This window comes from Pseudorca crassidens, chromosome 2 (genome assembly GCF_039906515.1).
Source record: "Pseudorca crassidens isolate mPseCra1 chromosome 2, mPseCra1.hap1, whole genome shotgun sequence".
NCBI classification, from domain to species: Eukaryota; Metazoa; Chordata; class Mammalia; order Artiodactyla; family Delphinidae; genus Pseudorca; species Pseudorca crassidens.
In genome coordinates this window covers 143,570,691-143,597,186 of record NC_090297.1, presented here as the reverse complement: position 1 = coordinate 143,597,186, position 26,496 = coordinate 143,570,691, and the positions used below count along the sequence as shown (strand labels likewise).

At 37.3% G+C, this 26,496-nt stretch overlaps 1 protein-coding gene across 7 annotated transcripts in view; it reads left to right on the top strand.

The window, feature by feature from the left end:
* Positions 1-25,628, top strand: part of RPS6KC1 (ribosomal protein S6 kinase C1) — a 221,614-nt gene extending 195,986 nt beyond the window's left edge. For all 7 annotated transcript variants that reach the window (XM_067728978.1, XM_067728975.1, XM_067728976.1 and 4 more), the window contains 3 exons: positions 7,928-8,010; positions 9,102-9,197; positions 24,644-25,628. In XM_067728978.1, coding sequence (XP_067585079.1) covers positions 7,928-8,010; positions 9,102-9,197; positions 24,644-24,754 — 290 coding nt within the window. In that variant the 3' untranslated portion in view covers positions 24,755-25,628. The remainder of the gene's footprint in view (positions 1-7,927; positions 8,011-9,101; positions 9,198-24,643) is intronic.
* Positions 25,629-26,496: the final 868 nt, after the last annotated feature.

Below are 26,496 nucleotides of genomic sequence, written 5' to 3'. Positions count from 1 at the left end.
TCTCTTTTATTCTAAAAGCTAATGTATTTTTCTTACTTTTTTTCTTTTTCCAAAAAGAGAGAGTTGGAATCCTTAAGATCAGGTATTTAACGTCAAAATTTAAAATATTGTTTTGGAAAAAAAGCCCTGTGCATTTAGAAACTATATTGCCCCCCCCCCCGAAAGTATACTTACTGTTGACTCTCATTTTAATGTGTTCTATAGGTTTGTGGCTTTAAAATTGTTCCATCATTCTGATATTTGGATAAAGTGCTCTATCGTTTATGTAACTATTTCTTTCAACATCTAAATGTTGGTTTAATTTGACCATTATATAAACACATGATTTGCAACAATTGTTGCTTTTCCACTGAGTTTTATATGACCTCTTAATAACAGTTCCACAGTTACTATAACTTTGAAAGTGAAGAGAAATGAGGCATCTAAGATTCTATTTATTTAAAGAAGTGTAGTTAAGGAAAAGAGTTTGGGAGAAATATTTAAATACTTGCTCTAAATTAAAATAGAAATTCTCTATATGTGAAATTCTCTTCTAAGAAAACTCTGAATTTACTGTATTTCCTATCATATCCTGAAAGGAAGACAGCAACAGTAGAACACAACTGCCAGAGGGAGGTCATGGAATTGTCTCTAAAGATTTTTGGAATGGGGATGGGTAGCTATTTGTTGTGATCAGTAGAGGTAAGAAGAAGGATGTGATGACCTGTGTGGGTCTCCCTTAGTGGAGAATCAAGTGATGTCACCAGTCTGAAAATGTGCCTTAACAAATCCATCAAAGAGCTAAATGTAGAATATCATATTCACTTATTTATCAAGCACCATAACAGTAATGTCTGTTAAAGAAAAGTAAATTCTGAATTTGGGAATTCACAGTTACTTAAAATATAAGGTGATTCATCTTTTTTTTTTCTTTGTTTTTATTTTTTATTTTAACATCATTATTGGAGTATAATTTTTTACAGTGGTGTGTTTCTGCTTTATAACAAAGTGAGTCAGCTGTTCATATACATACATCCCCATATCTCCTCCCTCTTGCATCTCTCTGCCACCCTCCCTATGCCATCCCTCTAGGTGGTCACAAAGCACCGAGCTGGGTGATTCATCTTTATAAAGTTTTATAGGAAGGTTGGTGTTCATTTATAAAGCTTGAGTTTGAGATGCATTTTCCAGCTTTTAAAATTCTCTGTACAATTTCCATCATAGTTTTAGTATTATCTACAGTTATTTCTGAGTCATGTCTTTGACACATCCATGTGGCTTAAACTATATAGCCCTAAAAGACAGGGCCTGGGCCAGTAGATAGTATATGTCATGATCTCAGTAATTCTGGGACCGAATGGTCTCTCCAGTGTCTTTCAGACTTTCTCAAGTCTAAGAGTGTATACTTTGCTTCTTTCCCTTCACTTCTTATACAGATAGAGACATTTTACGGTTTCCTGAGTCCAGGCTTTCTGTTTTTTCGCTCTTTTACTTTTCAGGAGCAAGGCTTATTATAGTACAGTTTTGGGGTCAGATTAACAGTATTATTTTTGGCTGTAAGAGGGAGACTTAGTAAACTCTATCATAGGACTATAAAACTCTCTTAGTCTATGTTTTAGCAAGCCCTTTGACAATATGGGTTACTAAGGCAGCATCATTTTTCTGAGAGATGTCCTGGCTTGTTGAAGAGTGTTCTATGAGGTGTTAAACGTGAGTAAAACAAAGGTAGGCAAGGCACATTTTTACGTTGTGGTATCTTTATTATTTTATTTAAACTTGTTTATTCACTTGTGAATTATGATAGTTTGAATCATTAGTATGAATCCATAAAATTCTATATTGTGTTAGAGTATGAGGATTGATAGTGCTAAAGTGGGATTTCTAGAATTTTACTAAACTATTCTCACATATTTGATGTCCTCCAAAAATTTTGGACGAGTTGAAATCTAATCTGGAGCTGATTTTGTGTCTCCATTACATTAAAAGATGGTAACGGTTAGGTTTAGTGACACTGATTCATTTTGCTTCCCACCAGGTCTCTTAGGGAAAGGAAGGGTGGCTGTGTGTAGAAAGGAGAAGAAGGACGAATGTGGAATGCTGGCTCATTTTAGCATAATCCCACTCTTTGGGCATCTTAGGTTAATGGAGGGAGAAGAAGTTAGGAGAAAGGCTCATGAGTGCTTTTGAAAACACTTTCAGGATTGTAAAATTACAGGTAGAAAGAATGCTAGAGGTCTGGCTGTCCTCATTTTCAGAAAAGCTAAAATACCCAGCCAGGCTCAAACAGTAGCAGAACTAGAGCCCTGTTAATACATTTCTTTGACTCAAAGACAAAAATTCAGGATTCTTTGATATCACTGTCTCTTTTTGAGTTTTTGTGGGAAGAATCTGAGGATTTGTTTGTTTTCTTAGGGAATAGTTTATTTTTCCCCCTGATCCCTTTGCTTAATGCTTATAGCCCTGCTGTCCTTGTGGAGAGTAAGGATACTACTGCTTTACCACCCTGGAAACTGCAAATATAGAATGTAGTGTCAGGGGAAGGGGCATGCATGGGAACTGAAGACATTGGGTTTTATAGTGAAAATATTTTGAAAATTGATAAAGCAGTGCAGAATTTATCCTTTAAAATTTTTTTCTGCTTTTTTTCCCACCAGAGATTTAAAAAATTCAAGGTAGGGAGTTTAAAGGGATTTCTCAGCTTTACTATGTTATACTTTAAAAGAACCCTCACAAATTTATTTGATATTTCTTTATATTCTCTGCTTTTGACACAACATACCTGACTGTTCACCTTGTGTTTGTAGTAGCTATCATGTAGTTTTATATATGAATCAGTACTCTTGGTTTATGCTTAAAATTTTATATAGATTTTGCAAGTAAAGCAGTTTCAGAGTATTGGTTTTGACAGCCACACAACCTCAGTCTTCTTTTTGGCAATGCAATTTCAAGGTATATCTTTAAAATTTTAATCTAAGAATTATTGATCTATAAGGGATGTTGAAAAGACAATCAAAATCTTTCATTCTGATTATTAAAAGAAAGTGAGGGCTTCCCTGGTGGCACAGTGGTTGAGAGTACGCCTGCCGATGCAGGGGACACGGGTTTGTGCCCCGGTCCGGGAACATCCCACATACCGCGGAGCGGCTAGGCCCATGAGCCATGGCCACTGAGCCTGCGTGTCCGGAGCCTGTGCTCTGCAACGGGAGAGACCACAACAGTGAGAGGCCCGCGTACCGCAAAAAAAAAAAAAAAAAAAAGAAAAGAAAAGAAAGTGAAATTCTGTTTTAAAACCCTAAAGAAGAAATTATATAAGTATCTTCTTCCAGTTGTTCTAATATTTAAGTTTCCTGAGCCGTTAGGAAGTTCTTCCTTGTATCTTATCTAAATATAGAACTCTTTGTTGTAGTTCAGAGTCATCTATTAAAATCAAGGACAGTTGGTCATGATGTCAGTTTCACATTAATTAATGAATGCTTAATATAAAGTCATTTTGAAGTGGTTCAAGCTGCACTGTTAAGGGGATGGATTTAAAACTTGTTCAGTGTCTTTTTTCCAGATTTCCATGAGAAAAAAATTAACTTTTCAGAGTTGCTATCCTTCTTTATTAGCCCAGTCAGATTAAAGATGACATTCAGCCTAGTTGTCTTCAGACTTTCAGAAGCAGTTTTTCTTAGATGGGATCAGTAATTTCTTTAGGCCCAAGTGCCATTAGAAAGCTTAACCAATGACAGCCAAGAGTGGGGAGGAAAAAGAGAATAAGGTGAGGGGAAAAGAAGCAGGCTGTCAGTGGAAGAAAGAAGAGGGAAAGATCGAGGAAAGATGGGAAAAGAAATGGGGAGTGAATGAAGTAGACTAAGGTTGATGGTGCTAGGGTGTCACCAGCAGTTCTATCAGGTGCCACATGGGGCATCCCGCATCCTGGGCCAGAAAGCGAGCCGACTGAAAATGGGAATTAAATTAACTTTAGGGCCTGCTTGGGTCTCTTGCTACTGTCTTTGTTGCCTGACGTTCAGACTGGTGCTCGTCAGACACTGTAGCATCCACATTTGAAGCAGTATGTTGGTCATTATCTACCTGTTAAGGACTCTGGCAGAAAATTGTGAGGGATTTCAAAGCAGCATAAAAACCAGTGAACCTAGTTCTTAGACTCCTTAGTTGAACAATGTCACAGAAACCAATAAAGGAATAACACCTTGTCTGTCTCCTGAAGTGACTCTCAAACTTTTCTGCCCAAGTACTTCTGACTGTAGAGGTGATATGAAATGGGGACCTCTGAGACTAATAATATGATCCTGAAGTTTCTTTGAAGTCTTTTTATCTTGCAGATCCATGCAAGGTTTACATTCTGTTCCATAATGGGTCTGTGTTTCTTTTAATAATAAAACAACATCCTACCACCTCCCGCACATACAAAAATCTTTGATGCTCAGGAGGGTGCACTGTGCTTATGGTAGCATCAGAGATCCCCCTCCCCTAGCCGCCTGCGTGCGCGCACGTGCACACACACACACACACACTCTCTCTCTCTCTCTCTCTCTCTCTCTCTCTCTCTCTCTCTCTCTCTCTCTCGCTCTCTCTCCCTCTCTCTCGCTCTCTCTCCCTCTCTCTCTCTCTCTCTCCCTCCCTCTCTCCCTCTCTCTCTCCCCCTCTCCCTCTCCCTCTCCTCCCCTCCCCTCCCCTCCCCTCTCTTCTTTCTGACACATTTCACACCCAGCGCACCTTTAGGGGAATTTGAAAGCTCCCTTTATAAATTATATTAGTCACTGATTACATTGCATAGATTTACCACAATAACCCTTTGCTCAATTCTGACAGCAAACCTTTGTGAGCAGAGACTTGGAGTGTGGTTCTAGTCTACAGCTCCTCAGGGCATGTTCTTAGACCCTATAAAACCATCTGATCTTCACAGCTTTCTCTGAACTGACTGGGTCAGGCATTCCTCTTTTCCCTGAACACACAAATATAGTATTCTTTCTCCTCCAAAGTCATTCTGCCCAAGTAAGTTCTCCGTAAGGATGCTTGGAAATTTTAAATAATTCACGTACAATGTTAAACACAGTTCCTTACATATGGTAAACAGTCAACGGATGTTAGCTACTGCTTTGTTGTTGCAACTATCATTATTACAATATGTGCCTACTAGCAACCTTCAGACACGGAAAGTGAGACTTGGAGGTTGCATATTCAAAACAGATGGCTGATCAATAATTTGGGGTCTTGAGTTGTGAACATGTAACACCTTTCTAAAACTAAGGAGTATATACTGCTTGCTTTATGATTAAAGAAAATGACATAACTTAAATTTTTGAGCAAGATATTTAAAAATAAAGGCATTAACTCTGAAAACTGATTTTAGTTTCACATTATTTAGCAATGTGGTGAGTACATAGTGTTCTGTGGAGGAATAGTGCCTAGCAGGGGACCTAGTTTGTACTGCTTATACGTGTTTGAATGAATCTTGATAGGTTGAGACCTCATTATAGAGGCCTGAATATATATACATGCCTGGTTAAGCAAGACATTTGAATGTTATTTAATGTTCAGTGAGAAGCCATTTCAGAATTTTGAACAGGGAAGTGATGTAATCCATTGCCTGCCTTAGACTGGAAGGAAATGTGCAAAAGGTTATATTTGATGACAGGGCTATGGTAAATTTCTTCTCCTTTTCTGAAGTTTCTAAGAACACACATCCTTTTTAAAGTTTCTGGAGCACACTTCCAAAGGTGATGGTGGCTCTCTATGGGGAGCTTGGGAATGGGGGTGGGGGCAGTGTATTTGAATCTGGGAGGGGTAACATAAGTACTTTGAATGAGAGCCCCCAAGGAATTGTCCTTCAAGAAAATCACTGTTTTAGGGAATCCTTAAGTATCAGAATCGTAGATTATAGAGCTAAATTTAACCTAGAGGTCCTCAGATCTCACCCTCGTGTTATGGATGAGATCAAGTGAATTCCTTAAGGCTCTTAACCCAGGACTTCTGATTCCTAGTCCACTGCTGTCTCTAATATATGATACATTAAAGTTTTAGAGGATTGCTTCTCGGCCTCTTGGCTAAGATCAAGTGTAACGTTGTAGAGGAAACTATAGGCAAACAGACTCTTAGGGAGGACTGGCCTATATAGCTTCATCTTTCCTGCTCCAACAAGCCTGAATGTTTTCATGCCATCTTGCTATACATTTAAAATTGTACCACTTAGATATTCGTGTAGGTTAATAAGTATAAGAATGAAAATAAAAATCTCACCATCCCAGAGGCAAAGCACTAAAACATTTTGTTACATTTTCCCACCAGTCTTTTAAAAATATATGTACTTTTAAAATTAAGATTCTATTGTTTTATAGCTTGTTTTTTTAAAATTTAATATATCCAGACATTTAGTTATATACCTAAACCTTGTGTGAATACATCATTTAAAATGCTTATGTAGTAATATTTCATTGAATTCATGTGTCAAAACATGTATAATTAAACCTCTATTGTTAGATAGTAAGACAGTTCTCAGTTTTTCAAGCAAGCTGCTATTTTATGAATGCAGATGGCTCTCGGAGGAAGCCTTTTGGTCATTCACACAATAATATGAGTCAGTTAAATATCTATGTTTTCTTTTTACCACCTAGCTGAGAGCAGCTAAGTTAGAGAATGGAGGTTGTGATTTGGCATGTAGCACAATAAGGGGAGGAAAGATAGGTAGGAGCTGGTGTGAAGGGTATAGTTGTACATAGGCCTTGTGAAGCCCAGAATACAGTAGGTGCAGAGATAAGGAAGGAGGTTGCTGAAGTGGAGTAATTTCAGTATTTTGCATAGAAATGGCTCTTTTTTTCTTTTTCTTATCCATATGACCTTTGCTTCAAGACTTAAAACTCGAACTGTGTTATGAGTTTTTTTGGTTCTCCAACACAGTAGATTCACTAAGTATTGGTTAAAAGGCTGGGGTGCCTGAGCACCACTTCCACTTATTATTGTCCAAGTTCCAACCTAACTACTTAAAACCTTTTCAACATGATTGTTGTGAGTTTTGGGCTACCTGCAGACAAATAGTAAGTGTGTTTTGTCAGTTTAATGGAAATGAAAGGGCAGATATATTCAGGCTTAGTGACTAATTGAATGTCATTAGGAAAGGACAAGAAGACATCAAACATGACTTAAGAGCTAAAAGCCTCAAAAATGGTGAAATGAGGAGTTATTGCTGATTTGTGAAGAAAACTGAAGGATGACACCTGAAAACTCGTATTACATTTCAGGAACTTGTGCTGGTGAGAGATAGGGATAACACAGATAAAACTGTAATTTGGAGATATTCTAAAAGCCCTCATCTTAGCCAGTAGTTTCAGTTGTGGCTTAAAACACCATATCTATCTGTACTTCTGAATAATAAAATGGGTAAATTTGCATTTCACATCCTCCTTCTTTAGTTGAAAACAATTGATTACTTAGGAGAGGGATCAAACTATAAACTAAGTCCTAGTTCTGCTTCTGATTTACTATATGACATTGGACAAGGCATTTCACCTCTCTGGTTTCTAGTCTGTAACTCAAAGGATAATTAATACTGGTTTAGATAATTTTTGAAGTTCCTTCTGAAACCTAGAGTCTTTATTTCTAAAACAAAAAATGACCCCTGAGATAGGGTTGGCTGTACATTCTCAAATTTGAAAAATTAATCAAAATGTTCATCTAGTAGATTCATGTAACTTTTAAGTATAGCATCTTGAAGGTGTCCCTCTATCAAGTAAAGAACAAATGTCTCAGTTTAATATATGACTGCATAAAAAAATGCAACCACAGTAGGTGACCAGAAGGATAAGTAACTTTCAGGAATTTTGAAAACCCAGTAGTATTTAGTATGTGCTCTCTCAGCATTAAAAAGGTCACCTTGCTAATACATGTTAATTTTGAGAGCTTAATTGACCTTTGGAATGTTAATATCAACCTTTTTTGGTGTGTTTAGAGGTTGGAGCAATCACGGAAGAAACGGAAGCCTGTGACTGGTGGAGTTTGGGTGCTGTCCTCTTTGAGCTTCTCACTGGCAAGGTAAGCAGTGACCTGGAGGTTTATTAAGTTTATCCAGATGCTACCTTGATTTCAAATTGAGACTATTTAGCCTTTGCCTTTAGTTTTTAGGTCAGGGACTAAGAAAACCTTGATACCAAAAAGGGGGGGGGGTAGAAAAATGCATGTTTATCAAGATTCCAGATTTTTTAAAAAGTTGAATTCTATTACATTGAATAAATTGATGGTAAAATTCTGTTATGTCACACTGTTAGTCCATAGCGAGATATAAGACTACACACTCTCTCTTCTTTTTCTATGAGTCAGTTTCAACAGAGTTAAATCTGTAAGGTTCATGTAAGGATTTAAATTCTCTGTATGTTTTAAATACGTGTCTGAAACCAGGAGGGAATTATCATTTTAGAAAATTCATGTAGATATTAAAGGTAATATTATCTTTTTTCTCAATACTGTAATTTTTCCTGTCCGTTCTGGCTTAACGGAGAGTTATTGATCAGAGAGAATTTATACTCTCTCTGATCAATAACTTTTAAGTAAGATATTTGAGGTTAATAGTTAATAGATTTTAATTGAGTATTGTGCAGATTGCCTCCTGGGATGAAAACAGAGGAAATGAACAGTCATACTTTTGTAAGTAGTCATCTACCTTAAATATGTAGTTAATACTGAGCGCCTAACATGGTTGTGGAATACACAAGTCACCTGTACATACATTTAAACCATAAAGTGCTATACATATATAAAGCATTATTATTAACAACTTTTCAACTTTGAAGGTTTTTAAGAACACTAAAAAATTTGAGATATCAAGTCCCATTTTAGTTTTTGGGTATAATGGAAGTTTTTCTATTATGAGCCACTCTCTTTATAACTAAGGGAAAAGGGTGAGTGGCCTAAGCTTATGATGCGATTTTGATGACTGCCTGTATTTCAGTTAGAGTTCTGTGGGCTCATAGCCCTTGTCCTAAACTGCTTAGAGGGTACTGTGGTGATTACTGCACCTCCAGTTAAGGTGGTTGTTGAGCTTTCTGTATTTGCTGTCCATAAACCCTGTGACGGAACAGAATATGATATTGTTTGGGATAAGAAGTGTACCTGATTGATTGTTTCAGACTCTGGTTGAGTGCCATCCAGCAGGAATAAATACTCACACTACTTTGAACATGCCAGAATGTGTCTCTGAAGAGGCTCGCTCACTCATTCAACAGGTAATTTAATTGACGTATTGGCCAAGTATATCAACCATGCAAATTAGCAGAGCCCACAGCTCCAAAATCTTAAAGAAATTAGTTTCAGACAAGGAGGACCCTTTACTAATTACAAATTCAGAACTAGTACTGTATATCTTTAGGCTTCTACTATTATCTGAGTATTGGTGATGTCAGAGAGAATAGGTAAAGCTTGTTGGTATTATTTATTTATTTATTTTAAATCCAGGCTAATGTTTAGTCAATTCCATATGTCTGTGTAGGTGTGAGATGTAAGTATTGCTTTCAGCTGGTCTGGAGCTGCTCTATTACATTTTGTAACCATATGTGAATGGCTATGTTCTTTTCTTTTTTTTTTTTTTAAACTTTTTAAAGAGTTCATTCCTTAGAGCTAGTCTCGAGATAGTATATGGCGAATGGCTATATTTATAAACGTAGGAATGGGCTACTTAGGAGAGAAGTGGTAGAAAATCTTGCCAAGTTAGATCACTTGTAGATCCATTCATGAAACTTGAATATTGGTGTCAGTTGGTGTATTTCTGGTGGCTTTGAAGAAAGAGACTATTGATAATTAAAGTTCAGTATCCCAGAGGTAGGCTTGGAACTCTAGTGAGCTCCTTAAATTGATTCGCCATGTGTAAAATGCTCACCTGGTTTTGAAGAGCAAGTTTTGATGAGTACACTGAGGGTTGTTAGCATTGAGGTGTGATAGGCTCACAGCAAATCAGCAAGAATTGTCAGGACTGTGATCTCCTATGCTTTTGGGAAAATATCAAGGGAAAAGTTATTTGAAAAAGATGAAGAACTAAAATTTTTGTTTAATGAAACATGAATTATCTTTTAAATCAGGGAAAACAAAATTTGTAAAAAAAAAAGAAAGAGAAAAGGGGAGGGGAGAAAATATTAAGAAGAGTATTACCTAGTATTCTCTTGAGCAGTGATTTTTGTTCCATTCAACGAATATATGTATGGCATAGTGTCATAAGCTACAAACTTGAGATTCACAAATAATTATATCACAGATGGATTTAATAAAGGCTATCAGAGAGGTTTAAAAAAATACTTTGGCGAATCAGGATAAAGAGGTAATAATTGTTGCAGTGGTGGTATTAGGAAAGTTTTTGTGTAGTGAGTGTTATTTTTGCGGAGGCTTAGCCAGAATTTTGGCTTGCAAGCTTGGATGTGGGAGAATAACTGGGTGGAATGAAAAGCTTGAACAAAGGCAAGGAAGGAGTCAGAAAGACTCAATTTGGGAAATCAAAAGTTTGGTTTATCTAGAGTACAAGGATGAATATAGGGATGAGTAATAGTAAGTAGATGAGAATGGAAAGAGAAGTTGGGGCTCTCTTATCATGAACACCAGGGGAGAATGATAGTATTTAATTCAGTAAAAAATTGAGATTTGGAGTTTTTGTGCACAAGAGTGAAAGGATCAGAGTCGTGCTTCAGGAAGATTAATTTGCCCAGACTCTGTAAAATCTGAAGAAACATAATCAGGTTGGAAATAGTGAGATGAGAGTACCCTGAGCACTTTGTAAAAGGATTAAGAGGTAGTGCAAAGATACATAAAACATTTCATTCTAATGGGCAAAAAGGACAGCTCCTCATTTGATTTCATATCCTTTGTTGTGGCACAGCAAGGTAAATTCAAAGTATTTTTTTGGCTATTAATTTAAGGAAGGCTAGCAACTGCTATTTTTTGTTTCTCTTTCTTAAAGAAGTAGTCATTATTATATAATATTGAGAATAGAATTCCCCACATTAATTAATAAAGGTCTGTTACTCCTGTCTATCAGAATTTATGTTGTAAAGGGGTCTGAGCTTAAGATATGTTAAGTTCCCAAATACAGATATGTATAGCTTATATAGTTAAAGCAGCATTCTGTCATTGGCCTGCCTAAGGAAACTACCACTCATGTTGAGGAAACATCATCAGGAAAGGGAAAAGGGGTCCCTTGGCATGATTAGCAATTTGTCATTTTGACTTTCCTCTTCCACTACCTCATGGTTCATAAAGGTTACTTTAAAAAATCACAAAATGATTTATGTGGAAAGAATTATTCCACTTTGAGGAGATTTTCCCCTTTGGTCTTTTCAGCTCCTTGCTTTCTTCCTAGATTTCATAATTCCCTGTACCCATGGTTTAGTCATCTCAGTCCAAGTGAATTGTGCTAAAGTAAACATAGTTACATTTTAAATGCGGTTTTAAAAAAAGATATTTACAGATCCTCAGCATGGATGTTTGTACTTCCCAGTGTACTTTTAGTTCTTTATGACACAATTGCTTTGTCAGTTGAAAGATATTATATGAGGAAAAAGACCTTCAAAACAAATTTCTGTGCCTCCAGTGCTCAGCTTTATTGCCTATTCTTTAGGAGAAAGGAGGTTGGCAGTGACTGTCTTGGTTTTGCCACTGGCTGACACATTCTTTTAGCAATAGAATCTTTGTGTGATCTGTCAGAAGGCCTGGGAGAGTATTTAAAATGGCAGAATAAGCAAGACAGTCATGGGTAAACAATTATACTTTTGCCTGTAGATTTACACTTGCAAAATTATAGAAGAGTCCATGAACTAAGGTAAATTGACTTTAGTAAAAGTCAAAATATGAACTTTTATTGGAATTTCATAATGAGGTCATGTTTTGGAAAGAATGGGGGCAGGAAAGCCAATTTTAACAAGAAAGGAAGAACTTACGTGTTTATATGTTTCCTGAAATATTAAAAAACATGCTATAGTTATAGTTAATTCTTACTAATGTTTGATACTTTAGATTTATATTCAGATGTTTAATGCCTTCCACATTTCAATCAGTGGACATGACTTGTCTGATTTTGAAAATGGATTTGATACGTTTAGGATATGCTTATGCTGTTTGTTTTATAATAGCAGCTTTTCTCTTAAGACAGTTTAGCAACTTCTAATATAAAAATTCTTTGAGCAGTTCACTTTAATAAAAAGTAGTCATTTTGAATGCTAGATACAGTAATTTCAAGTGAAAAGACTGTGAGTACAGTCTTTTGAAGTATATGCTTCACTCCCCTTGTGGATTTGGTGATAGCAAAGTGAAGTAATAGATTCTTGGCATTTGCAGATCACGCACTCTTAAAGCAGTGTAATGTTGTGATTAACAACAGGATTCTGGAGACTGAGTACCTGAATTCAGATCATCTCCTTGCTACCTACTACCTATATGATCTTAAACAAGTTATTTAATTTCTCTGAGTCTCTGTTTTCTCATCTATAAAACAGAGATATTTATAGTAACTATCCATAGAGTTGTTGTGAGTTCAGTGAATTAACCTGTGTTAAGCAATTAGAATAATGCCTGGCACACAGTAAGCGTCACATAAATGTTTTGTATTATTATGGTTGATAGGGCAGCATTGAAAGCTCACAACATGTAGTAATTTATAATTTGATGAAGCATATAGTTGAATTATAGTATAGGGCTGCCTAACATGAGAGTGCTGGTGATACAGGTTGAAAAGGTCTAAAAAGTAGTGGATTGGCACGTAATAGGAAATCAACTGATGCTTTTATATAAATGATTAATTATTAGTGAATAATAGAAATATAGAAATAAAGGAAAAAGGAGAAATAAAAGTTTAGGTTTGATTTGAGTAGTGGGATTTCCTATAGGTATAGAACCATTAATGTAATCATCCACATATTTCAGTTGCAGTTGACTAAATTCTGTGGAAAAAATTGTATGCTATAGGAATATTCTCAAATTTGAATGGCTATAGCCATATGAGAAAGTTGGAAAATTCTCTTTAAAAAAAAGAAATTATAAAGTTGGACAGAATTGGCAAAAATAACCATCTTTGTGCTCTGGAAATTGATCAGAGGGATGCAACAATCTGGAAAGTACTTATGCTTGAAAATAGCTGAACTTTGGGAAAGAATTGTGGGACTCTGTGGCATTCTTGCCTGGGGCTACTTGCATTCTCTCTTCCCTGCTTGGCCAGGTGTGAAGGTTCTCCCAGGTTGAGGTAGGCCATGAAGACCAGCACTGAGGCTGTATGCATGTGCAGGGAAAGATCTCAGTGGAAAGTAAAAACAAGGACAGACTTGAAAGTGGCCTAAATTTTGAATGTGTTCTCCTGCCCACTGGCATAGGATGGAAGCTTTAGTAGCTAAGGTATTTGAATGCAACCCCTTTTCAGTCACTGGTTGACCACTAAGCTATGCAGACACAGTGGTGACCCTTAGGAAACCAAGCTTAAGAAAGGAAAACTTAAAACTTTTTTCTTAAAAAAGAAAAAAAAATGAGAAAAGATATCAACTTCTGCTTGTTACAGTGGGGTGGGGGAAGCAGATTTACAGATCTAGCTGAACAAGTTATCAAAGAATAAACCAACCAACAGCAATTGATAACAGCCTTCTTGAGAAAAAAATAAGACTCCAGAGTCACTAAAATATATTAACTAAAATGTCTCATTTTCAGCAAAATATTGTAAGATATCCACAGAAACAAGATAGTATGATCCATAGGCAGGGAAAAAAACAGTCAATAGAAATTACTCTGAGTGTCCCCAGAATTTGGGGTTTAATGAAGACTTCAAAGCAGTTATTATAAATATGTTCAAAGAATTAAAGGAAATCATATATAAAGAATTAAAGGAAAATAAAACAATAATGAATCAACAGAGATTCTCAATAAGGAGATAGAAATTATATTAAAAGGAAAAAAAGAACCAAATAGAAATTCTCAAGTTGAAAAGTACAATAATTGAAGTGAAGAAGTAAGTAGGGGAAAAAAAATTCACTGGAGCATCTCAACATGATAGTAAATTATCCAATCTGAAAAACAGATTTAAAAATTTGAAGAAAAATGAACAGGGATAAAGAGACCTGTAAAATGATATTAAGTATACCAATATACATATAATGGGAGTTCCAAAAAGAGGACATAGGGAAAGAGGCGGCAAAAAATGTTTAAGAAACAATGGCTGAAAATCCTAAATTTGATGAAGAACATTGAGATGCATCCAAGAAGCTTAGTGGACCTTATGTGGACGAATACAAAGAGATCCACATAGAGATATTGTAGTCCAGTTGTTGAAAGACAAAAACAAAGAGGAAAAGGAGCCAAAGAAAAACAACTCATTGTATCCAAGGGAACATTGTGATGTCTGGCTTCTCATCAAAAACAATGGAAGAGAGGTAGGAGAAGATGGCGGAAGAGTAAGACGCGGAGATCACCTTCCTCCCCACAAATACATCAGAAGTACATCTACACATGGAACTGCTCCTATAGAACACCTACTGAACGCTGGCATAAGACCTCAGACCTCCCAAAAGGCAAGAAACTCCCCACGTACCTGGGTAGGGCAAAAGAAAAAAGAAAAAACAGAGACAAAAGAATAGGGATGGGACCTGCACCTCTGGGAGGGAGCCGTGAAGGAGGAAAGGTTTCCACACACTAGGAAGGCCCTTTGCTGGCGGAGACTGCGGGTGGCAGAGCGGGGAAGCTTCGGAGCCACGGAGGAGAGTGCATCAACAGGGGTGCGGAGGGCAGAGCAGCGAGATTCCCGCACAGAGAATCGGTGCCACCAGCACTCACCAGCCCGAGAGGCTTGTCTGCTCACCCGCCGGGGTGGGCGGAGCTGGGAGCTGAGGCTTGGGCTTCGGAGGTCAGAGCCCAGGGAGAGGACTAGGGTTGGCTGCGTGAACACAGCCTGAAGGGGGCTAGTGCACCACAGCTGGCCGGGATGGAGTCCGGGAAAAAGTCTGAAGCTGCCGGAGAGGCCGGAGAGTTTTTCTTCCCTCTTTGTTTCCTGGTGCGAGAGGAGAGGGGATTAAGAGTGCTGCTTAAAGGAGCTCCAGAGGCAGGCGCGAGCCATGGCTATCAACGCGGACCCCAGAGACAGGCCTGGGATGCTAAGGCTGCTACTGCCGCCACCATGAAGCCTGTGTGCGCGCACAGGTCACTCTCCACACCTCCCCTCCCGGGAACCTGTGCAGCCTGCCACTGCCAGGGTCCCGTGATCCAGGGACAACTTCCCTGGGAAAATGCACGGCGTGCCTCAGTCTGGTGCAATGTCATGCTGGCCTCTGCTGCCGCAGGCTCGCCCTGCATCCATACCGTCCCTCCTTGGCCCGAGTGAGCCAGAGCCCCTGAATCAGCTGCTCCTTTAACCCTGTCCTGTCTGAGCAAAGAACAGATGCCCTCAGGCGACCTACACGCAGAGGCGGGGCCAAATCCAAATCCGAACCCCAGGAGCTGTGCGAACAAAGAAGAGAAAGGGAAATCTCTCCCAGCAGCCTCAGAAGCAGAGGATGAAAGGCCCACAATCAACTTGATGTACCCTGCATCTGTGGAATCCTGAATAGAAAACAAATCATCCCAAATTGAGGAGGTGGACTTTGGGAGCAAGATATATTATTTTTTCCCCTTTTCCTCTTTTTGTGAGTGTGTATGTGTATGCTTCTGTGTGAGATTTTGTGTGTATAGCTTTGCTTTCACCATTTGTCCTAGGATTCTGTCCGTCCGTTCTTTTTTCTTTAAAAAATTTTTTTCATAATAATTATTTTTATTTTAATAACTTTATTTTATCTTTATTTGATTTGATTTTATCCTCTTTCTTTCTTTCTTTCTTTCTTCTTTCCTTCCTTCCTTCCTTCCTTCCTTCCTTCCTTCCTTTCTTTCCTTTCTTTTCTTTCTTTTCTTTCTTCTTTCTTTTCTTCCAAGCTCTGTGGATGAAAGGCTCTTGGTGCTCCAGCCAGGACTCAGTGCTGTGCCTCTGAGGTGGGACAGGAAACTTCAGACACTGGTCCACAAGAGACCTCCCAGCTCCACGTAATATCAAACGGTGAAAATTTCCCAGAGATCTCCACCTCAACACCAAGACCTAGCTTCAGTCAACGACCAGCAAGCTACAGTGCTGGACACCCTATGCCAAACAACTACGAAGACAGGAACACAGCCCCATCCATTAGCAGACAGGCTGCATAAAATCATAATAAGGCCACAGACACCCCAAAACACATCACCAGACGTGGACCTGCCCATGAGAAAGACAAGATCCAGCCTTACCCACCAGAACACAGACACTAGTCCCCTCCACCAGGAAGCCTACACAACCCACTGAACCAACCTTAGCCACTGGGGATAGACACCAAAAACGACGGGAACTACGAACCTGCAGCTTGTGAAAAGGAGACCCCAAACACAGTAAGATAAGCAAAATGAAAAGAGAGAACACACAGCAGATGAAGGAGCAAGGTAAAAACCCAACGGACCTAACAAATGAAGAGGAAATAGGCAGTCTACCTGAAAAAGAATTCAGAATAATGATAGTAAAGATGACCCAAAATCTTGGAAATAGAATAGAGAAAATGCAAGACACATTTAACAAGGACATAGAAGAACTAAAGAGGAAACAAGCAATGATGAACAACACAATAAATGAAATTAAAAATACTCTAGAAGGGATCAGTAGCAGAATAACTGAGGCAGAAGAATGGATAAGTGACCTGGAAGATAAAATAGTGGAAATAACTACTGCAGAGCAGAATAAAGATAAAAGAATGAAAAGAACTGAGGACAGTCTCAGAGACCTCTGAGACAACATTAAACGCACCAACATTTGAATTATAGGGGTCCCAGAAGAAGAAGAGAAAAAGAAAGGGACTGAGAAAATAGTTGAAGAGATTATAGTTGAAAACTACCCTAATATGGGAAAGGAAATAGTTAATCAAGTCCAGGAAGCACAGAGAGTCCCATACAGGATAAATCCAAGGAGAAACATGCCAAGACACATATTAATCAAACTATCAAAAATTAAATACAAAGAAAGCATATTAAATGCAGGAAGGGAAAACAACAAATAACGCACAAGGGAATCCCCATAAGGTGAACAGCTGATCTTTCAGTAGAAACTGCAAGCCAGAAGGGAGTGGCAGGACATGTTTACAGTGATGAAGGAGAAAAACCTACAACGAAGATTACTCTTCCCAGCAAGGATCTCATTCAGATTTGATGGAGAAATTAAAACCTTTACAGACAAGCAAAAGCTGAGAGAGTTCAGCACCACCAAACCAGCTTTACAACAAATGCTAAAGGAACTTCTCTAGGCAAGAAACACAAGAGAAGGAAAAGACCTACAATAACAAACCCAAGATAATTAAGAAAATGGGAATAGGAACATACATATCGATAATTACCTTAAATGTAAATGGATTAAATGCTTCCACCAAAAGACACAGACTGGCTGAATAGATACAAAACAAGACCTGTGTATATGCTGTCTACAAGAGACCCACTTGAGACCTAGGGACACATACAAACTGAAAGTGAGGGGATAGAAAAAGTTATTCCATGCAAATGGAAATGAAGAGAAAGCTGGAGTAGCAGTTCTCATATCAGACAAACTAGACTTTAAAATAAAGACTATTACAAGAGACAAAGAAGGACACTACATAATGATCAAGGGATTGATCCAAGAAGAAGATATAACAGTTGTAAATATTTATGCACCCAACATAGGAGCACTTCAATACATAAGGCAAATACTAACAACCGTAACAGGGGAAATCGACAGTAACACAATCATAGAAGGGGACTTTAACACCCCACCTTCACCAATGGACTCATCATCCAAAATGAAAATAAATAAGGGAACACAAGCTTTAAATGATACATTAAACAAGATGGACTTACTGATATTTATAGGACATTCCATCCAAAAACAACAGAATACACATTTTTCTCAAGTGCTCATGGAACATTCTCCAGGATAGATATCTTGGATCACAAGTCAAGCCTTGGTAAATTTAAGAAAACTGAAATCATATCATGTATCTTTTCTGACCACAATGCTATGAGGCTAGATATCAATTACAGGAAAAGATCTGTAAAAAATACAAACACATGGAGGCTAAACAATACACTACTTAATAACCAAGAGATCACTGAAGAAATCAAAGAGGAAATCAAAAAATACCTAGAAACAAATGACAATGAAAACATGATGACCCAGAACCTATGGGATGCAGCAAAAGCAGTTCTAAGAGGGAAGTTTATAGCAATACAATCCTACCTTAAGAAACAGGAAACATCTCGAATAAACAACCTAACCTTGCACCTAAAGCAGTTAGAGAAAGAAGAACAAAAAACCCCCAAAGTTAGCAGAAAGAAAGAAGTCATCAAGATCAGATCAGAAATAAATGAAAAAGAAATGAAGGAAATGATAGCAAAGATCAATAAAACTAAAAGCTGTTCTTTGAGAAGATAAACAAAATTGATAAACCATTAGCCAGACTCATCAAGAAAAAAAGGGAGAAGACTCAAATCAATAGAATTAGAAATGAAAAAGGAGAAGTAACAACTGACACTGCAGAAATAGAGATATAGAGATATACCTTGTTCTTGGATTGGAAGAATCAACATTGTGAAAATGACTCTACTACCCAAAGCAATCTACAGATTCAGTGCAATCCATTTCAAACTACCACTGCCATTTTTCACAGAACTAGAACAAAAAATTTCACAATTTGTATGGAAACACAAAAGACCCTGAATAGCCAAAGCAATCTTGAGAATGAAAAATGGAGCTGGAGGAATCAGGCTCCTGGCCTTCAGACTATACTACAAAGCTATAGTAATCAAGACAGTATGGTACTGGCACAAAAACAGAAATATAGATCAATGGAACAGGATAGAAAGCCCAGAGGTAAACCCATGCACATATGGTCACCTTATCTTTGATAAAGGAGGGAAGAATATACAGTGGAGAAAAGACAGCCTCTTCAATAAGTGGTGCTGGGAAAACTGGACAGCTACATGGAAAAGTATGAAATTAGAACACTCTCTAACACCATACACAAGAATAAACTCAAAATGGATTAAAGACCTAAATGTAAGGCCAGACACTGTCAAACTCTTAGAGGAAAACATAGACGGAACACTCTATGACATAAATCACAGCAGGATCCTTTTTGACCCACCTCCTAGAGAAATGGAAATAAAAACAAAAATAAACAAATGAGACCTAATGAAACTTCAAAGCTTTTGCACAGCAAAGGAAACCATAAACAAGACCAAAAGACAACCCTCAGAATGGGAGAAAATATTTGCACATGAAGAAACTGACAAAGGATTAATCTCCAAAATTTACAAGCAGCTCAATAACAAAAAAACAAACAGCCCAATCCAAAAATGGGCAGAAGACCTAAACAGACATTTCTCCAAAGAAGATATACAGATTGCCAACAAACACATGAAAAAATGCTCAACATCATTAATCATTAGAGAAGTGCAAATCAAAACTACAATGAGATATCATCTCACAACGGTCAGAATGGCCATCATCAAAAAATCTACAAACAATAAATCCTGGAGAGGGTGCGGAGGAAAGGGAACCCTCTTGCACTGTTCGTGGGAATGTAAATTTATACAGCCACTGTGGAGAACAGTATGGAGGTTCCTTGAAAACTAAAAGTAGAATTACCATATGACCCAGCAATCCCACTACTGGGCATATATGCTGAGAAATCCATAATTCAAAAAGAGTCATGTACCAAAATGTTCACTGCAGCTCTATTTACAATAGACAGGACATAGAAGCAACCTAAGTGTCCATCAACAGATGAAGGGATAAAGAAGACGTGGCACATATATACAATGGAATATTACTCAGCCATAAAAAGAAATGAAATTGAGTTATTTGTAGTGAGGTGGATGGACCTAGAGTCTGTCATACAGAGTGAAGTAAGTCAGAAAGAGAAAGACAAATACCGTATGCTAACACATATATATGGAATCTAAGGAAAAAAAAAAAGGTCATGAAGCTCCTAGGGGTAAGATAGGAATAAAGACACAGACCTATTAGAGAATGGACTTGAGGATATGGGGAGGGGGAAGGGTAAGCTGTGACAAAGTGAGAGAGTGGCATGGACATATATATACTACCAAACGTAAAATAGATAGCTAGTGGGAAGCAGCCACATAGCACAGGGAGAACAGCTCGGTGGTTTGTGACCACGTAGATGGGTGGGATAGGGAGGGTGGGAGGGAGGGAGACGTAAAAGGGAAGAGATATGGGAACATTTGTATATGTATAACTGATTTACTTTGTTATAAAGCAGAAACTAACACACCATTGTAAAGCAATTATACTCCAATAAAGATGTTAAAAAAAAAAAAAAGGAAGACAGAAGACAGTGGAATGACATATTTAAAGTGTTGAAAGGAAGTAACTGTCAGCCAAGATTTCTATATCCAGCAAAATTATCTTTCAAAAATGAAAATGAAATTAAGAAATTTCCAAGTAAAGACAGAGAATTCATTTTTAGCAGAGTTGTCTTACAAGAAATAATACAAGAAGTCCTTCAGCTGCAAGTTACCAGATAGTGACTCAGATTCATAGGAGGAAATGAAAAGTTCTGGAATGATAAATATGAGTTAATAGAAAAGACTAAATATGTTTTTTCTCATTTCTCTGCTCAACTTCTTTCAAAAGACATAAGGTTGTACGAAGCAATACTTGTAACACTGTGCTGGTAGGTTTATAACCTATATGGATGTAACATATAGTATTTAATGACAGTAAAAGACAAAGGAGGACAGAAGGAATGGAACTATAGTGGAGCAGAATTTCTGCATTTCACTGGAATTAATCTGAAGTAGATTGTGATAAATTAAGAAGCATATTATAATCTTGACAGCAACCACTAAAAAAAATAGTAAAGGAAAATTAATAGAGGAACTGAAATAGTACAGTAAGAAGTATTTGACACAGAAGAAGGCAGTAAAGGGGAATGAGAAAAGACAGTAGAGGTAGAAAACAAGTAGCAAATTAGCAAACGTAAACCTACTGTGTCAATAATTACATTCAGTGTGAATGTCTAAACATGCCAAACAAAAGGCAAAGATTGTTAACTGGATAAGAAAGAGATCCAACTATCTGTGTGCAAGAGACACACTTAAATTAAAAACACAAATAGGTTAAAAGAAAAAGGGTGGGAAAAGATAAATCATGCAAACAGTGACCATAAGAGAGGTGAAGTGGTTTTATTAAATATCAGACAAAATAGATGTGGAGACAAGAGAATTACCAGGGACTAAGATGTTGTATAATGATGAGAGGATCAATACATAGAAAGATATAATAATTATAAATGTATATGCTCTAATAACAGCTTCAAAACATATGAAGCAAGTCTGATTGAATTGAAATAATAGATAATACAATAATAATAAATGGAGGCTTCAATACCCCATTCTTGATAATTAATAGAAAATCAGCAAGGATATAGAGAAGACTTGAACAACATTATCAAACAACTCTGACATATATAGAAAAATGATTGCAGAATACATGCACATGGAACATTCCCCATGATAGATCATTTGCTATGCCATAAACAACTATGCCGTAAAACAACTTTCAGTATTTAAAAGGATTGAAATTATACAGCATACTCTGACCATAACAACTTTTTATTAGAAATCATCAACAGAAAGAGATCTGGTGAATCCGTACCAGATATATGGAAATTAAACAACATACTTCTAAATAACCTGAGTCAAAGAAGAAATGCCAAGAGAAACCAGAAATTGTTTTTAATGGAATGAAAACAAACACATGATATGTCAAAATTTATAGGATGCAGCTACATCAGTTCTTAGGGAAATTTTATGGCTTTAGACATCTGTATAGGAAAAGAATGGTCTCAAATAAAAATCTCACCTTGTAACTGAGGAAGTTAGAAAAAGAAACTGTAAAAAGCAAAATAAATCCAAAGCAAGCAGAAGAAAGAAAGCAAGCAGAAATCAATGAAAGAGAAAATCTTCATTGGATAGAAGAGAAAAATAAGAGAAAAATTAAATCACAAGTTGGTTCTTTGAAAAGATCAGCAAAATTGGGAAAACTTTAGTGACTTCAAAATGAATATGAGGGCTTCCCTGGTGGCGCAGTGGTTGAGAGTCCGCCTGCCGATGCAGGGGACACGGGTTCGTGCCCCGGTCCTGGAAGATTCCACATGCCGCGGAGCGGCTGGGCCCGTGAGCCATGGCCGCTGAGCCTGTGCGTCCAGAGCCTGTGCTCTGCAATGGGAGAGGCCACAACAGTGTGAGGCTCGTGTACCGCAAAAAAAAAAAAAAAAAAGAATATGAAAAGGCAAGGGACCTAGAGTATCCAAAACAATTTTGAAAGAGAACAAAGAAGGAGTACTTACACTCCCAATTTCCAGTCAGTATAAAGCTACAGTAACTACTTAATTACTGTGGTATTAGAGCAAAGATAAGCAATATAGATCAATGGAATGGAATTGAGAGTTCAGAAATAAACTCCTACATTTATGGTCAATGGATTTTCCATAAAGGTGCCAAGATAATTCGATGATGAAAAAATAATCTTTTCAACAAATGGTGCTGGGGAGGGAGGAGATATGGGAGCATATGTGTATGTATGGCTGATTCACTTTGTTATAAAAGAGAAACTAGCACACCATTGTAAAGCAATTTTACTCCAATAAGGATGTTAAAAAAAAAATGGTGCTGGGAAAATCAAATATTCACATGCTAAAACCAAAATAAACTAAGACCCTTAATTCATATCATATGCAAAAATTAACTCAAAATAGCTCATAAACCTACATGTGGGAGCTAAAACTGTAAAATCGTAGGAAAAATATTGGAGAAAATCTTCATGACCTTGGGTTAGGAAAAGAATTATTAGGTATGACACCAAAACATGATCCATAAAAGAAAAAAAATGATAAAGTGGGCTTCATTAAAATTAAAAACTTTTGCACTTCAAAAGATACCAGTAAAAGAATGAAAAGACAAGCCACAGACTGGGACAAAATATATGCACATCATGCAACTGATAAAAGATTTGTTTTCAGAATGTGTAAAGAACCTTTTAACTCAGTAAGCAAACAGCTCAGTATAAAAATGGGCAAAGGTTCACCAAGGAGGCTTTATAAATGGCTAAGAAGTACATGAAAAGATGCTCACCATCACTAGTCATTAGGGAATATAAATTAAAACCATAATAAGATACCACTAATACCCACTAGAAGGGCTGTAATAAAAAAGACAGTATCAATTATCGACGAGGGTGTAGAGAAACTGGAATTCTCATACGTTGCTGGCAGGAACGTAAAATGGTACAGATACTTTAGAAAAGTTTGGTAGTTTCTTAAAAAGCTAAACATAAACTTAACACAAGACCCACCAGTCCCACTCCTAGGAATGTCCTTAAGAGAAATACTTAACACAAGACCCACCAGTCCCACTCCTAGGAATGTCCTTAAGAGAAATGAAAATATGTGTCTGCAGGAAGTCATATATACTATTAATTATAGCCGCAACCTGGAAAGTCCATATGTCCATTAACTGGTGAATATATTAACAAGATGTGTTATATCCAAATAGTGGAATGCTGTTCAGAAGTAAAAAGGAACAGACTGTTGATACGTGCTACAACACGGATGAATCTCAGAAACATTATGCTAAGTGAAAGAAGGCAGCTGCAAAAGATAACATATTTTTATGATTTCATTTATTCAGAAAGAGCAAGTTTATAGAGATAGAAAACAAATCAGTGGTTGCCTAGGGCTGGAGATGGAAATGTGGATTAACTGCAAACAGGATGAGGAAACTTTTTAGGATGATCAAAATGTTCTAAAACTGGATTGTGGTGAAAGTTGCACAACTCTTTAAATTTACGAAGAATCATTAAGTTGTATACTTACAGCAGATAAATTTTATGCTATATAAATTATCCTTCAGTAAAGCTGTTAAAACAAAAATTTGGGGATACATGAATGTCTTAACACATTCTTTCAGTATGCCCAGGGTCCTCTATAATTGTATATGACTACTTTTATTTTCCCACATTTAACAATCCTATTGTGTGTAACATTTATTAACTTATTTTATACCTGATTCCTATTAGTGAAGAAGTAGAAACACATTTCACTCATTGTATCAAATTGTCCCATGTGAGTCAGCTATTTCAAAGAAAGCAATTCTGGAATATGAATTGGCTTATTCAGACCTTAGGTAAAGTTTAGACCTGGTGCATATATAATTCACTAGGGGTTGAAAGACTTATTGCGCCTCCCAAACTTTCTCATCATGAAAGGAGTAACTGGATCTCTCAGAATTTGGTGCAATATCTAATTAATGTCATAATTGTACTTTTGGAGTAGGAAATTGATAGGTGTAACTATCCTATTGTACTATATGAGGATGAGAAACAAAGTGAGTTACTCAAGGTCATATTTCAAATCAGTTGAAAAGTCCCCACCACCACACAGCTAGAGTGGTATCATAGACATAATTCCCTTTCAAGGAAATATAGCCAGTTGGCTGTCAGTCAAGTCCATTTGTTACTGGGGTTGAATTTAGAAGTTCTTTCCTTTCATATATTTTTCTTTTCCTTTGATTCTTTAGTTGGATTCCCACTATTCACTAAATCCTTCTTTTTTAGCTCTTACAGTTCAACCCTGTGGAGCGTCTTGGTGCTGGAGTTGCTGGTGTTGAAGATATCAAATCTCATCCATTTTTTACCCCTGTGGATTGGGCAGAACTAATGAGATGAACATAATGCAGGGTTCTCTGCACACGTTCTGATCTTCTCTATGACAAGCGTCTCCAGCACAGAGGTAGCTCTGCCTTACACTCAGTTATGGGGCACCAAGCATTGGGATGAAGATCTTTAGAGGAAATGGAGAAAGAAAAAGCCTGAGAGAGAACAATTCCTTTACAGTTACTGTCTGGACAAGATATTGGCTACATTTGCAAGGGGCTGTTATGTACAAACCTTTAACTGAGGTGTGATCTTTATTTTATCTGCACTTAGTGTTGCAGGTGAGTTGTAAACCCAACTAAAAGAGGAATGCCCTTCAAGACCTTCCTCTGATATGAAGCTCCAAGTGTAGAATGAAGTGTTACTTGAAAGGAGGACCTTTACATGGCAGCTGACAGTGCTTTCTGCTAACCAGGATTGGTTTAATATGATCAAATTAATATTTGCTGAATAATATACTAAAAGTGCTTCATGAATAATGTCATCTGTGGAGCTTAAAAAGTGAGAAAAAAAGAAAATACACGTCACGTCTGATAGGAAAACTGAACCACAATGCTATATAATTAATGTATGTCGAATATTGTCCCATAGTCATTCTTTCTGAAGTCCACGTGAGAAGAAAACACTTCATGTTGTCAACTGTGTACTTTGTTGGTTGATACTGCTAACAGAAGGGTTCATATGAACACTCTCTCTTTCGCTCTCTCTCTCTTCATCTTTATTTTTTCACTTTCTGCACCCTTTGTCTATTCTCTCATGTTCTGTTCTTCCTACCCCTATTAATACATATGCAACAAAAAAGGGAAGGGAGTATTTATTTCCTCAAATTGTATCAACTTAATAAGAACTAAAGAATCATGTGAAATAAACGTAGTAAAAATTTAAATCTCTCTTTCATTTAATTGTTTAAGTTTTTTTTCTTTTTTTCCAAAGGCCTCTCTTCCTTTCATTTTGGAATGTTAACAATTTCTGCTTCTTATTATGCTTGACTTCATTTTAGTTTTATGCCTTAGTATCCTAAGAACCAAAGGATCTCCTCTAAATGGGATTGAATGGCAATCCTATTTTATAACGTATTGACAGGATTTCCAGATTTGACCTCCAAATCTACTTGACGTTGTGTAGAAAGAACATGAGTATTTATACATCTCCAAACATTTGTATTCGATTTCCTTCTGTCGCTAAGATAGCTCCTGTAGTCATGCATTGTTTACAACAATTTACAGAATTTTAAGTTAATGTCTGTTCTTTAAATTTTATCCAAAGAAGAAAGAATAAGTCACCATTTTCAAGTTAGGAACCACAACATAATGAAAGTTTTCTGTATGTTTTAATTCTTTGTATTTTTGAGATCTGTGTGAGAGCCTATCCCTACTCCAAGAGCATCTGTACAGCTTCCAGCTGCCATTGGCCAGGTCTGCCCATCAAATTAAATGGAAGCAGAAAATGCTTTAGTGACACAAAGGAAATGTGCAAGCATTTTTGCTTTTTCTATTATCCTACTCCCCCATTTTCCTTTTTGGTCCCCTTATAACCTGAAACCCAGCTGAAGTGCTGCAACAACACTGGGATGGGGAGCAGGTCAGCAGGATCATAGCTCAGTCAAGATGACATCACTCCCTGGAACTGGATTTCAACTCACCAGCCCCCTGGCCTCATAACAGGAACTCATGCAGGTGAGACACAAGAATGACTTCCTGTGTAGGACTAGTAGGAAATCTGTAAGTAGTTAGAACTGGCCATTACAGAGCTTC